We start from the raw sequence: 16,034 nt of genomic DNA on the forward strand, positions 1-16,034 counted from the left end.
TTCTGGGGAACTAGTTATTTAAGAATAGCCACTAAATAAAATTATATAGATGATGTATAATGAATGATATATGAGAAAAGCCTAGTATAAAATGCATTTAAAAATATGGACCTCTAGCTGTGTATGCACATGGGAAAATATCTGGAAGGAGATACACCAAAAAGTTGACAGCATGCACTGTGGGATTACAATTAATTTTCACTTTTTAAGGTCTTTCTTTACTCTCTGAAATTTTGAAGAAACAGAAAAAATAAACAACAAAGCCTGTCCACCTCCCTCCCTCCCTCCTTGCCTTTCTTTCAGAAGCTGTTCACCTTGTCTATCCTGAGATAACTTACCTTAGAGAAGAGACATGTTAAATCTACATTGTCGTAAGTTCTCATTATCTTACTGGAAAGTAAGAAAAAATATTCTAAGAAATAATTCCTCAAGCTTTTTTTTAATGTCTTAGGCTTTTACTTTATATTAACAGTCAATATAAGAGAAGGGAATTCTAAGGGAATGGAAAAAAAAGCTTAAGGATGGCTGCGTTTCTGTTAAAGGTTGCAAGGTCAAACTCATGATGACATTGGTCTTCCCCATTGATTCTGGGGTTTATCAGACTGATCTGGCTGGATGGGCAAGTGTCTCTTTTCTCCCTCTCTGCTTTACACGTACACTTAATAGAAAAGGACAACCTTTCCTGAGAGAAGTGTCCTGTTCTTTTTTTCAAGGGTAAAGGCAACATCTTTAATCAAAAAAGATTTATCATGTGAACTGATGAGGGAATGAAATTTTTTCACCTGATTAAAAATAAAATCATTGTGTTAGTGTGTTAGTCCTTTAAATGTAGGAAGACCAATGAAAATTTGAAGCATACATGTGCTTAATTAAAGCGATAAAAGTATGAGAAAATTCTTTGAAGATAAAAGTAAATTTTTGCTAGATAACACTGGGATTGTATCTTCTTAATTCCTAGCACAATAACTAGATCAAAACAAATGTTCAATAAATACCTGTTGAACTGAAAAGCCTACATGAGTATATTAACTAGATAATTTGCATGTTGCCATGTGGGGAAAAATAAAAGCAAAGGGAAGAGTTTATGACCATGGTTCTAGTAGAAATAAAGCAGACTGCTAATGACTAAAAAGTAAAACCAGGCAATATGAAAAAAAGGAAAAATTTTGAGTTTTTACTTAGAAGTCTCATAGTTATATTCACTAATGGATCCTTAAAAAGAGTAGAAGTCTCACAGGTAACAGTGACTGATCTCACATTAAAATGCTATTTTTTCCTGCTAGTCACACCATGAAAATAAAATTAAATGGCATTAGAATTGATATTCAAAATATTTAACAACTGGAAGCACACAGGCACTTATCAATCAGAAAGGATGTTTGACCAGTCAACCTGACACTGAATTCCAGCCCTGCATATTTATCTACCTGGTATGCACCACAGTAAAAAAAAAAAAATCTGCAATAAGCACATATTCTTTTTTATCTTTAAGTTGCAGGGTACATGTGCAGGACGTGCAGGTTTGTTACACAGGTAAATGTGTGCCATGGTGGTTTTGCTGCACCTATCAACCCATCGCCTAGGTATAAAGCCCAGCGTGCATTAGCTGTTTTTACCTAATGCTCTCCCTCCCCACATCCCACCCCACGACAGGCCCCGGTGTGTCTTATTCCCTTCCCTGTGCCCATGTGTTCTCCTTGTTCAGCTCAAATACATATTCTTAATTTATTACATCCCATTTATGACCGGTCCATTTCAGAACCATTTAAAATTCTTTAGCAGCATACTTCTGACAGGCACAAATAATATATACAGTTAACTAGAATAGAATCTCTTGGTGGCTGATACATTTTCTAACCGAATACTAGAAATCTGTCTCTGGAATATTGATTTTTGTTGTGAAATTACTCATTCACCTTCTGTGTTATGAAACAACATCAGTATTGTCTCACTAGGGTGTGATCCTGGTCAAGTGATAACCCCTTCAGTATCTGGTTGACCATCTCTATAAGGAGAAAGTGAACTTAGATTAAAACATGACAGAAAGGTAACAGAAAGGTTTCATCTTGCTTTGACCTCTGACTGGTTGGTAGAGGCGGTCAGAGGTAGTGAATGAAGCACTCAGATGAAGATAAGCAGCATGTAATCAGGTTAAGGAGAGAAAGTCCTGTGAGTCATTAACGATGTCTTCCATGGTCAAAGAATTGGAAAAATTACTGCATAACATGTCACATAGTTGCCATCCCTGACTCAGCTGTCTCTGAAGTTCTCCCATGCTCTACAATTCTGTTTTCCCATTAAACACTGACTCAAAATGGTTATTTCACTTTCCAAAGTGCCTAATTATATCATAGGAGTACTGTAGCCAGTGCAAGATACTTGGTCCACTGCAAAAGCATCAAAGTATTCTACATACAGCTCTGCAATACTCTTATTCAGTTATAGAATTTCATGGGGCATCACAAATTGCTTTGTAAACTTGAGGAGGCATCACTGGCTATTGTTCCTGGTGGATAAACCACAAAGCCTGTGATTTATCTCAGTGGACACCATTAGCATTTCAATGTGGTAGGCCTTTTCCTACACTTAGAAGAAGATCAAAATACAATGTGGTCATCTCTGGCATTTTAAAAAGCAATTTCCAGTAGTTTGAATGCTCAAATATGTTATGAAATGGTTAAATAAAAGCAATATTTACAACTTCTATTAGTAGCTTCCATTATTTGGGTTACTATCAAATGAAAAACATGATCAATACCACATCAGAAGAGAAGAAAAATCCACATATATGAATGAGTATATAATCCATTCATTGCTTTATGGATGCCCAGTTCTCTGGAGAGCTTTCCTGAGTGCAAGATGATGGCCCTGAGTGATGAGTTTTACATTTAGATGGCTGAGTGAGCTGAGAGACTTGTAATATCACAAGTAGTGGAGAGCTCCCTATTGAGTACGCATCGAAGGAAATCCTGCACAGGGTTCATTACTGCAAGCACATGAATTATTTTGTGCACGTGAAATGCCACAGAGCTATCCATGTTTCACAAGGGATGAGTCAAACACAAATGTACCCTATAGTTTTTGTCCAAAGAATATACCTCACTGTTTACAGAAATGAACTACCCACAAAACCTGCTTTTCTATGTATCTAAATTTGCTGAAAATTACTGAAAATACTCTGTGATTTATGATATATTATTACCAAACTCACCCCCACCAAATATAACCTCATAGTATGCTTCTAGACCAAATGAATAAATACAAGTAATAAAACAATGTAACACCCTGATTTACAGACAAAGTAATTCTAAGAACTTGTTCTTACCTATAAAATAAGACAGGAGTATTGCCAGGAGCACCGAGACCCCTACGGCACACAGTGCAGTGCATTTCCAGCTACAGTACTTTGAAGACTTCTTGAATTTAAAAGCACTTCTTGATAGGGTGTTTCTAGGTAGTGGCCGAGTAGGCGGTGAATAAACAGAGCCAGATGCCATTGTGTATCCTGGGGTTGCAGTACTGAACAGTGGCGTTGTCCCTGTTCCTGTTTTGAATAGGAAATGCCTGTGGAAAAGGAGAATATCATTATAACATACAAATATGTTGCAATATGAGAGACAAGAGACAGTGATGCATTTAGCTCTTCTGTCTCTTTTGCTCTCTCCTCTCTCTCTCCTTTTTTTTTTTTTTTGAAAGAATTTATCCTATATAACCTAAAGCATTAAAAGTTAAGGAAATGTTTTAACCAAAGAATCTAACTCACAAAAATGACTCTAACGAAAGAGACTGATTTTTAATGTAGACAGCAGGATTTATACATATAAATGATCACTGTTCCTCAAGTAGACATCTTGAGAGACTATAAAGACTTTCTAATCACACTATTTCCCGAACAAAACCATTTTGGAATGTCCCATGATGAATTACCCTAAGGGCATTTTCAGTTAGCAAAAGAAACCCAGTCTTGTTGCTTTGTAGCTACATGGGCATTTACTACTCATGAGACTACACACTCATATAAACACGAGCGTGCATGATCACGCTGATCTTCTGCACACTGATTTATTTTCTGGACGTCCATGGAAACACTGTCATCTTGGCCTGCTTCTCTGCTAATAAGAACTATAAAACCAAGTTCGGCTACAGGCAGTTGGTCAGCTCTCAAATGATGCAAACTATTTTATTGACAGCTTCTGTCAAACATAATCAGGACTGTGAACCTGCTGGGGGTAGGGAGAGGGAAGGAATCATGGAACACCTTCTAATACCAAACCTAAATAAATGAAGGGGTCAGTGAAGCAGATTTCGGATCAAATATAGAAACGTTCCCTCACCACGAGCCATACAACAGAGAGCAACCTGCCTCTAAAAGTTCTATGCTCTCTTCCTTGACAATGTTTAAGCAGAAATTGTGTGGTCACATAACGAGAGCACTGCAAATGGAATTCTTCAGGAAAGGTAACTAATTTTAAGATGCCTATTAACAATAGAAGTCTCCAAATTTTACGAAAGCACCATTTGTTTTATGGTTTACATTTAATATTATGCTGGTAACTTGCAGTATATTCAGTGAGTATCCCGACACTTACCACGATGTTCCTAGCGCATCCCATGAAGTCAGCAGGCTGTGCTCTCTTTCATATTCGGAAGGTACAGAGGTCTTTCTATCTGTTATGGCACAGTCTTTACGCAAGGTCATTTTAGATAAGACAGAGCTAAATACCTTTACTTTTAATCCTCATGTACTTACTGTATACTGGAGAAATACTGAATATATCAAACAAATTAAGGGGTTAACAGGACAGAACTGGGAAACCAGACTGCCAAGGTTCAAATTCCACTTCACCACTTGGTAGGTATGTGTCCCTGAGGAGTTACTGAAAGTCAGTTTTGGTTTCTTAATCTATAAAATGGGGATGGTAATAGTATCTACCTCACAGGGTTATTATGAAACTTAAATGACTTAATATTTAAAGCAAAGTGCTCGGAATGTGTTATGTAAGTATCTGATTAATAAAAAAGGATCACACTCATTTATTTTATGTATATTATTACTTAGAAGAGGCTGAATAGGTATTTAAAAGTTACAAAGAATCAATCTCCAGAAAAGTATTAAGTGAAAAATAGTGAAGCCAGTCTACAGATGTGGTAAAAGTCATGAAAGTTGGCCTAATACAGGCCAGTAGAGTGGAAAGAATTCTGGATTGAAAATCAGTCCCTGGTCTATCATTTCCTAGTCATCTGGTCCTAGGAAGCCTCAGTCTTTTTTCCGGACCTGTAAAAACATGGCACTACTGACTTCCTTATTTTAACAGGGTTGCAAAACAGCTAATGTCTCTAAAAAACGCTTTCTCAACCACAAAATTAGAACAGACGCAAATGATGAGTTGCCACTTGTACAAATTATACTAGCGACTGTATTAGCCCATTTCCCCACTGAACTACTTTAAAAAGCTAATTTAAAAGTTTATAGCCTGAATTAAGTGCTATGTTGGAGGCAGCATTAGTACCTCCTACCATATTCATATTCAGCACGGTTATTCAGCGCTCTGAAACGACACTGCCTGAGTTCAAATCCAGACTCTTCACCTATAAATAGCTGCACGATGTTGGGTAAGTTACTCAAGTTTTGTGTCTTGGTTTTATCATCTGTAAAAGGGCATAATAACAGTACATACAATTTACAGGCATTTTCCAAGGATTTAACGAAATAATGCATAAAGTGTTTACATTAGTATCTAGCACAAGGTAAGTGCTCAAAAAGCATTAGTTATTTATTATTCTGCTCAAAATCACATATCACAGTCTCTATTCAAAAGACAAATAAGTATAATTTGAAGATTTTAAATGCCAATTCAAAATGTAACATCATCAAAACGAATGTGTACAAAATGAATTCCCTGGTTTACAAATTTGATACTGGCGATTCCACACACTGGCATGTAGTCTGGATAAGAAGATGGACTATGTCATTTAGATCAGGCATCAGCAAACTTTTGCTGTAAAGGACACAGAGTAACTATTTTAGGCTTTTCCAGAGATATCACTGAACTCTACTGTTATATCGTGAAAGCCGCCATAGACGATGCATACATGTTTAACTCTGGCTCTGTTCCAATAACACTTTTTTGTAGACATTGAAATTTTAACTTTATAGAATTTTCCCATGTCATGAAATCCGCTTTGCTTTTCATGTTGTCAATCATTTAAAGATGTGAAAACCATTCTCTGCTCACAAGCAGTATAAAAACAAGTAACAGGGCTGGACCTGGCCTATGAGTCATGTTGGCCCAGATCTAGATTCTCACTCTTTTCAGGATTATACATGAAGAGTGAGCAGGAGGCTCAGCAGCCCATAGAAACAGCCTATTCCCTCAGCGCCACTGGAGAGGATTTAAAAGGCAGACTAAAGGGTGCAAAGCATGCCTCTCGTGAAGCTTGGACAGATCCATGTAATTGGACAGAGATCCTATTATTATCTTCTGAAGTTCCACCCTAAAAAGTCCTGGCAAACACTGGTGCATGCATTTCACAGGGCCAAAGGATCATCTTTGCCAAGTACAGGAAAAGGACTGACGTTCCCTATGACTGTGGGAAAATTTGCTTACTTTACTGCAGTGGTCCCCAACCTTTTTGGCACCAGAGACCAGTTTCATGGAAGACAATTTTTCCCTGGACCAGGAATGGGGGGTGGAGAGGATGGTTTCGAGGTGAAACTGTTCCACCTCAGATCATCGAGCATTGGATTCCCACACAACCTAGATCCCTCACATGTGCAGTTCACAATAGGGTTTGTGCTCCTATGAGAATCTAATGCTATCACTGATCTGACAGGAGGCGGGGCTCAGGCAGCAATGCTCCCTCCTCCGACTGCCACTCACCTCCTGCTGTGTGGCCCAGTTCCTAGCAGGCTGCGGATCGGTACTGGTCCACAGCCCAGTGGCTGGGGCTATGTGGGCTTTGGCATTCGCTCAGTTTTGGATGACCCCTCCTGGGATCACCGATGGAGGTGACAGCTGTCCATTCTGTCGACTTCATTAATAATGATAACTGCCATTTCCTGAGTACCTACTAAGCACTGTATTGTTGTTTCACTACAATTTTCACCATGATGCAGTGAAGAATAAAATGATTATTTGCATTTTCAGCCTTCATCCTCCAAGTCTCAGCTCAGATGTTACTACCTGACCACCCAATCCAAAGCCCTGTTCCCTCTACTCTCCATAAGTATTACCACGTTAATTTTCTTCAAAGTGCTTATTACAATCAGTTATCCGGTTATTTATTTGTGTGGTAAATCAAGTTTCTGAAGTACTACTGAAAGTATGTTTTTTCCTCCTGACTTTTTTCCCTTTCTCTGTTTTCTCTGCCTCAATCCTCTCATTCTAGTTTTATTTCACTGCCTCCAGAAGAAATGAAATAAGATGAAGGAAGAAATAGCTTAAGTCTCTTACTGGTTTTCTGAAGCCCAGATTGCTGAGTGAAAGAGAGTGGACTGGGGAGGAAAATGGTGTGAGGGGAGAAAGGGCTTCCCTCCAGAAAGGAGAATATGTCCACGCTGGGAGCAGGTGCAGAACCTGAGGGGAGCTGGTGACAGCAGAGGAGCAACAGGGCCCAGGAAGAGAAGCCTGCCTTCTGCTTTGTGGGCAGCATCCTGGGGAAGCGACAACATCCAAGGAAGTCTGAGGCTCTTCCTACTGCTTCCATGCCATGCTCGAGGGGAGAGAAGTAGCAGAGAGAGCTACCTGGCAAAGCTGCGTGTACAGAAACACGCAACACTCCCGTAGTGACAGGTTTGCAGGCCCATGGCTAACGACGGAGTCCCTTACCTTAGTCTTTGGTCCCATGAAAACCCTCTGGGGGAAAGTGGGAATGGAGAGGCTGTGTGATGTACCCAAAATGTCAGGAATAAACCGAATTTAGAAAATAAAGATTCCCCTTAGACTAGAAAAAATATTTCATTTGATTAAGGGCTAGGAAGGGAGAAAGAGAAGAACGGCTGAAGATGTACCGTGTCCCAGGGATAAAGGCCCCGCTCCTGGCCTCCCTGAGTGAGTCCTGGAGAAGCAGAGATTACAGTGTAAATCCAAGAGGCCTGAGAGCAGAGAAAATCTGTGCCTTACATCTCACACAGAGAACGGAGGCGATAACAGGATCTCAAGGGGAAATAAACGCATGAAGCATCCAGGTGATGCAGTCAGGGAGCCTGGCCGATTCCTATGCCTGAGCATAATTTCTAAGAAGCGGAATTCTATGGCTGCAAGAGTAGCAAAGAGACGGCAGAGTGTGCCACTGGACAAAGCAGGGGTCTCGTGGATAGGAACGAAGGTGACCCCTGTAATAGCAGGAGGATTAGAAATAGACAGACAGACAGCATGAAAACTCGACTTAGTGGAGAGTCTAACACCAGAAGCTCCCTGCTGTGCTCAGAGTACCATGGAAGTGCTGGGGTAGGGGAGGGAGGGACCCAAACCACCTGAAGAGAAGATTCTAGGAATGAGGCCTAAAATAAAACATAAATGGGCCGGTGCGGTGACTCACAACTGTAATCCCAGCACTTTGGAAGGCCGAGGCGGGTGGATCACGAGGTCAGGAGTTCGAGACCAGCCTGACCAACAGAGTGAAACCCTGTCTCTACTAAAAAACAAACAAACAAACGAACAAACAAAATACAAAAAATTAGCCAGACGTGATGGCGGGTGCCTGTAATCCCAGCTACTAGGGAGGCTGGGGCAGGAGAATCACTTGAACCCAGGAGATGGAGGTTGCGGTGAGCTAAGACCACGCCACTACATTCCAGCCTGGCAACAGAGTAAGAATCTGTCTCAGGAAATAGGGCCAGGCGCGGCGGCTCATGCCTGTAATCCCAGCACTTTGGAAAGCCTGGGTGGGTGGATCATGAGGTCAGGAGATAGAGACCATCCTGGCTAACATGGTGAAACCCCGTCTCTACTAAAAATACAAAAAACGAGGCAGGCGTGGTGGCGGGCGCCTGTAGTCCCAGCTACCGGGGAGGCTGAGGCAGGAGAATGGCACGAACCTGGGAGGCGGAGCTTGCAGTGAGCCAAGATCGTGCCACTGCACTCCAGCCTGGGCGACAGAGCAAGACTCTGTCTCAAAAAAAAAAAAAAAGACTCTGTCTCAAAAAATAAAAATAAAAAACATAAATATTTTTAAAAGTTGTATTTCTAACGTACTATACTGATGGACTACGAATGATATACTCACTCCACAAATCTATCGTTTGTCTTCTCCCATTAGAATGTAAACTCTATGAAGTCCTATTCACCTCTGCATTAACAAGACTTAAAAAGTTCTTGGCATGTTATAGGTGTTCAATAAATATGTGTAAAATAAGTAAAATGGTGACTACTATGCAGATGAGGAAAAGTGAGCCTCAAAAAGTTAAGTACCTTGGCCAAGAGGTCACAGCTAATAAAGGAATGAAATCATAAAATATATAAAATAGCAATAAATAAAGTTGGAAATTATAAAAACCAAAAAGCAAGCCTGGGATACGTGTTTTAGCTTTATTCAAAGTACGTTGTTTCTCCATGGGAGACAGGATTTGAATCTGAGCCTACGGGACTCTCAAGATTATGAACTTAGCTTCAACACTAAAAACATGTCAATATCCACTATGTGAGAGACAGTAAGTTTGAGAGATGCTGATTTCAAATCAGGCAGCTCTGTTTAAATTTCCAAAATTTGAGACATCAATAATTATGAGATCACCAATCTTGGCAAGGGCTTGAGGTGCTATGAAATTATTATTTTTCTTATTTTTGCGATAGAGTTTCACTCTTGTCACCCAGGCTGGAGTGAAGTGGTGTGATCTCGGCTCACTGCAATCTCCGCCTCATGGGTTCAAGCAATTTTCCAGCCTCAGCCTCCTGAGTAGCTGGGACTAAAGACATGTGCCACCATGCCAGGTAATTTCTGTATTTTTAGTAGAGACGGGGTTTCACCACGTTGGCCAGGCTGGTCTTGAACTCCTGACCTAGGTGATCGGCCTGCCTTGGCCTCCCAAAGTGCTGGGACTACAGGCATGAGCCACCCTGTCCAGCCGCAATTATTATTTTTCTTAGAGGAAAATGCAACTTTGAGATATTGTTCAAAACAAAGATGTAATATTCTAAAATTACATCTTTGTGACTGTATATTTTGTTATTTGTTCTAACATTACTCCAGCTGCTCAGGCTGGAGCACGTGGTGTGAAGACAGCTCACTGGAGCCTTGACCTCCCAGTCCCAAGTAATCCTCCTTCCTCAGCCTCCTGAGTAGCTTGGACTACAGCATGTGCACCACCACGTCTGGCTAATATTTTTATTTTTATTTGTGTACAGATGAGGGTCTCCCTATGTTGTCCAGGCTGATCTCAATCTCCTAGCCTCAAGCAATCTTCCTGCCTTGGCATCCCAAAGTGCTGAGATTACAGGCATGAACCACCATGCCTGGCCAGCCACTGACTTTCAATCTCAGAAGTACCCCTCCTCAGACTGGGGTCTGTACTGTACTCAGATTAGTCACAAAGGGAGGTGCTTTTGAGATTTAAATCTGATTGTGTATATCACACTGGGGCCTTGATGATGTATGTGCATAATAAATACAGAAATGTTACAAAACATGGGAAGAGAAGCCAAATCACCTGTGCACTATATTTTAAAACAATGAGGCAGGAGGACTGCTTGAGCCTAGGAGTTCAAGACCAGCCTGGGCAATACAGTGAGATCTCATCTTTACTAAATTAATTAATTAATTTATTTATTTATTTATTTATTTTTAGATGGAGTCTCGCTCTGTCACCCAGGCTGGAGTGCAGTGGTGCAATCTCGGCTCACTGCAAACTCCGCCTTCCAGGTTTGTGCCATTCTCCTGCCTCAGCCTCCCGAGTAGCTGGGACTAGAGGCGTCCGCCACTACGCCTGGCTAATTTTTTGTGTTTTTAGTAGATATGAGGTTTCACCTTGTTAGCCAGGATGGTCTCGATCTCCTGACCTCAGGTGATCCACCCGCCTTAGCCTCCCAAAGCGCTGGGATTACAGGCATGGTAACATTTTCTTAAAAAATCAGCCTAGCATGGTGCCATGCACCTGTAGCCCCAGCTACTCAGGAGGCTGAGGCAGGAGGAATGCTTAAGCCCAGAAGTTTGAGGCTGCAGTGAGCTGTGATTGCACCACTATACTGCAGCCTGGGCAACAGAGCAAGACACTGTCTCAAAAATCAGTCAATCAATCAAAAAATAAAATCACCAGACTTCAATATTTTCAGATCATTTTCTAGTATGTAAGTAAAGAAAGAATTAGTAAAGATTGTTTAAACTGATGTATTTGGAAACTACTTACAAACAAATGGTGTCACTTTGTGCAGACTGGTAAAATTAGGTCTCAGAATAGGTATGTGAAAATAGACACGTAAAAATCTCTTAGACATTACTATGATCTGTGTCAGCATATTTTCTACAGCAGAGAATATTTGATCTCAGATTTGGTAGAACTCTGTTAGTTTTGGGGTTCAGAAAGGATACCCTCTTTCTAAGGGCAACAATGGCTCTTTCATTGCACTGTATGAAACGCTGCCAAAGTGTATATTGTGATTAATGTGTCTTTAAGCCCAAGGACTTCTTTTTACCCGTTCTCAAGGTCCAACATAATGGTTACTTTGTGTTTAGAATTCTACAAATATTTAACGAAGGAACGGAATACTGAAATGCAGCTACATGGAGAACAGACACTGACTTTCCGCACAAGGAAATTATCATCACCTAATTCTCTATAAAGCACACATTTTTGTGTGTCATTAGTCTCTCCCCATCCTGTGACTCTGCCAAGTCATATAGCTTTGGGAATATGCTTCTCACACATAAAAAATTCTGCAAAAATTACTACCAAAAACATATGGTTTTGACCTGGCATCCACATGAGGTTTGTAGAATAAAGGCAGAAATTTTCTTTACTTCTCAGACCATATTTGGGAATGAAAAAAAGTGAACCTGTGAGAATATTCCCCATTGTATTCTGCAATAAAGCAGCCGCCGCCGCGGCTTCTTTTAACACAGAGCACACCTTTTGTTCTGATGTTTCTAATGATGCCCTGCATGGAGCCTGCCTCCAGTTCCTCAGCCATTTGTGCCACTGTTTTCACTCTGGTGATGAGCTAGAGACACACTTGAAGAGAGACTATCAGAGACTGAGACGAGGAAAATCAATTTCAAAGCCCAAAAGACAGCTGGTGCAGAAGGTCACTGAACACTAACAGCTGCTTTGTGGCTCTGGAATCTTGAGGGGGATTCTATTTAACAACAACAACAACAAGACACGAACGGTGGAGCTGCATTGCGTCATTAACTTGTAATGCTATGTAGAAGCTAAAACATAAATAGAAAGGATGACTCTATGTTAAGCACAATTAATAGTTGCTCTTAGGTCTTCTTAAGTTGAAAGGTTTGTTTCTTTGTTGATCTAGCTTTAGAGTAATCTTTTGATGTTAGCTTCTACCTCTAATCTAGCTTCTAATTTTTGTTTTTGTTTTTGAGATGGAGTCTTGCTCTGTCGCCAGGCTGGAGTGCAGCAGTGTTATCTTGGCTCACTGCAACCTCCGCCTCCCAGGTTCAAGCGATTTTCCTGCCTCAGCCTCCCGAGTAGCTGGGATTACAGGTGCGTGCCACCATGCCAAGCTAATTTTTTTTTTTGTATTTTTAGTAGAGACAGGGTTTCACCGTGTTGGCCAGGATGGTCTTGATCTCCTGACCTCGTGATCTGCTTGCCTCGGCCTCCCTAAGTGCTGGGATTACAGGTGTGAGCCACTGCACCCGGCCTTCTAGCTCCTATTTTTAACCCATTCCATGATGTATACCTCTATGGGTCATGTTGCAAATTTAAAATTAGTAAAGACAAGGACTGAATTTCGTTATCTTTTTTGCTGTCCCCGTCATCTGTTTTGCTGTCCCCATCTCTGCCTTCTAGGTTACTGTTTAGTAACTGTCTTTTAAGTCTCTCTAACTGCCAGACTTTGGGTAATTTTTAATTACTCTTCTTTCCTGCTCCCCAACTCCCACCCCTGAGTAGTCAATCTGTCGGGGGATCCTGCAGTCTTTCCTTTATAGCATTTCTTTCTTTTCTTTTTCTTTTTTGCTGAGTAGAGTTCTGTGTTCTTAAACCTCAACTTCTTTTAATCTGCTTTGCAGAGGCAAAGAAGAGGCAAAAATAACATTTCATTTCAAATTTTCTTTTACCCTCAAATGAAACATCATGTTTTAAATTTTGGACCCGCACAGTATATCGAATCACCTCTATTTGTCCAGTCAAAACTGTCTCCTATCTCAGCCACTTACAATTGCTTCTCATAGTTTGTTTTGCTTTTTTTCTTTTTTAACCTCATCTCTTAGCAGGCATGCTTTGTTCCTTAGTAGCTGTTCACTTGATTGATTTTGTCTTTCAAAGTAATAACCATACAACTTACCATCATAAGATTTTTAGTGGCAAGATAATCAGATTATCAAGGAAATTTAAAGGTACTTTTCTATATCACATGTAATATTAATATATCAAAGCTCATTTTAGAAGATGCTAACAAAATTAAGTAAGTCATAATACATAATTAAATTGAAAGTTTATAGGAGTCACTAGGAAAAATGTGTTAATACTGGTCTTTTGTTCAGGGGATTAATATAATCATTTTTTCTCTAATATCAAGAATACAGCTTAATAAATTAGAAATTATAGGGACCCAATTGAAAAACATCCCTGGAAAATGTGTTATAGCATTATTCAAAGTGGTCTGAGTCATTTCCTCAATAGGAGATTAGAATAGAAAATAAAAATCAAAAAGAAAGTGTGTAACTACTAAATGAAATAAATTCTAATTAGATTAACTTAATAAGTGGTTATCTTCACAGAAAATAGTTTGTTTTCTTCAATGTTTTATATAGTGTTAAAAACAGTTTTGGAGATTAACAAACAAAGCAAATAATTAAGATAAAGAGAGTGTAGTAATTAGCGCTCAGCTTCTGTCCCTGAGGCACTGCTGAAACTTTTATTAGTGACATACAGACACCTGGAAAAATACTTGTGTTGTATAGTAACATCTACTATATCATATAGAGAGAACGGCACTACTGCATAGGAAATGTTGATGCTTTCTTTCTCTTATATTCTTTCTTGGACAAAGAATTATTTACATTAAACTAAATGTGACCTGATTAAATAAAATCCCTTGATGTCCTGCTTTCTACTGACACATGTAGGTAAATCAATACAAAGTAATCTAAAATATAGATTGCTTTCTTCAAATTAGATGTTTTGATTTCAAAGACAATGTGTCAATAAGAAAGACTGGTTATGTTTGGCCAAATTTGCAACCTTTTCAATATCCAAAAGTTCTCACTTAAGAGCTGAGGAAATTTTAAGGTATAGGTTCCTCTTCCTTCCGGCAAAATACAACTTTCTGGATTTAAGAGGCATATTAAAAGGTCTCACAAGATTTCCTCAACATCAAACGACTTTTCCAAAATGACATTTTCAGATCTAAAGCAAATGAATCCCACACTTGTGTATTAAATTTACCTGGAAATATATGAAGGCTAAAATTAACTACTGAGTTCAAAATGGTTTTAGTCACTTGATGGTATCAAGACAATGGACAGTTTGCCTAGAGTTCATTTTAAGATAAGATGCTTTAAAAGTACTGTTAAAATATATAACTCTTAATTGTTAGTGTGTGTTACCTTCCACAGTGCCTACTATTACTCATTTGGTTCCTTGTGGTCTCTAATTGGGCATTTATTAAATATCACAGAAAGTAAGTCAGTCCAAAATATTTGTCAGTATGTATTTGAAACAAAGAATGTATCTGAAACATGATATTAACTATTACCTATGCATTGTGAATGCTTAAAACCTGTTTTTATCATAATGTTTAGGATTTTCACTATCAAATTCTGAATTTTAAGTTTCAAAGCCAACTGGATTATCTGTTAAATGTATATTTAGCAATGTGTCCAAAACTAATTAAAAGGCTGAAAAAAATAGTTTATTTAAATAATGTGCTTTAGAGAATGATGAAAGGAATAGGAAATTTCTGGCAGCTATTAAACAGAAAAGTAAAGAAAAAGCCCCTATAGAAAATTACCCATTCTTATTCAAGGCTGGGTTCCTGTTTGTTTTCCTTACCTTTTGGCAGTGGATTCTCAACAGACATCCAGTGATATCTAGCACAATTATTCACTCTGCTCAAATGCCCAGCTATTTGGAAATAATTCTCCATCAGCCGAGGATGCTGGCCCTCAGAAGCTCTGTAAGATTCCTGAACTGAAAGACTGCAGAGGCTGCTGGAGAAGCCCACCCACACTAGTGTCTGCAGAAGCTCGCAAAAGGTATTCTGCAGTTACCTATCTTTTACATGAAAACAGTTCAACAAGAATGATACGGAAGCGCCGGTTTCGGTAGGGCTTGTGAACCGTGGTGGTAAAGGGTCAGAACACCAAGAGAAGCAGAAATGCAACTGAGAGACCACCGAATACATTAAAGCGGCGGGTTTCACACTTCAGCTTACATCAGAGTAACCTGGGGGGGCTTATTAAAACAGTAGGTCTGGGGTGAGACCCCAGCAACTGATGGTGCTGCTTCAGGAACCACACTCTGAGAATCACTGCAGTAAGGTATTAGCATATTAGTTTCCTAGCTTAAGTTTAACTTCAAGTCCTCCTTCAAGATTGTATAACGAATCAGAAAATCAATTCAAGACTCCTGCTTAGAAAGTCACTGCTGGTAGCTTACTTCGAGTAGTCAATTTAGAACAAATGAATTATACAAGGCTCAATCCATTGGATCTGAGTCAAATGGCTTAAACATTTTTCCATTGCTTTATGCCATCCCGCTCTTTTTTTTACTTTCAACATCCCCCTTTTTTTATTCTTCCCTTTCAATTTCAACTATTAGTTAAGTTTTCCCTAATCAGTTCCCTTACCCTTTCTAACGTCATTGCTACTTTTAAGGAGCTACCATGTGTACTGGCCTTTACTTCATCTCCAAATGA

General features: G+C 39.6%; 1 protein-coding gene across 2 annotated transcripts in view; it reads right to left on the reverse strand.

Moving 5' to 3' along the window:
* The window catches only part of TENM3 (teneurin transmembrane protein 3), a 470,182-nt gene that overhangs the window by 164,843 nt on the left and 289,305 nt on the right, over positions 1 to 16,034 (reverse strand). For both annotated transcript variants that reach the window (XM_023221030.1, XM_031935298.1), the window contains exon 4: positions 3,326 to 3,564. In XM_023221030.1, the coding sequence (XP_023076798.1) occupies positions 3,326 to 3,564 (239 nt within the window). The remainder of the gene's footprint in view (positions 1 to 3,325; positions 3,565 to 16,034) is intronic.

This window comes from Piliocolobus tephrosceles, chromosome 3, assembly GCF_002776525.5.
Source record: "Piliocolobus tephrosceles isolate RC106 chromosome 3, ASM277652v3, whole genome shotgun sequence".
NCBI lineage: Eukaryota > Metazoa > Chordata > Mammalia > Primates > Cercopithecidae > Piliocolobus > Piliocolobus tephrosceles.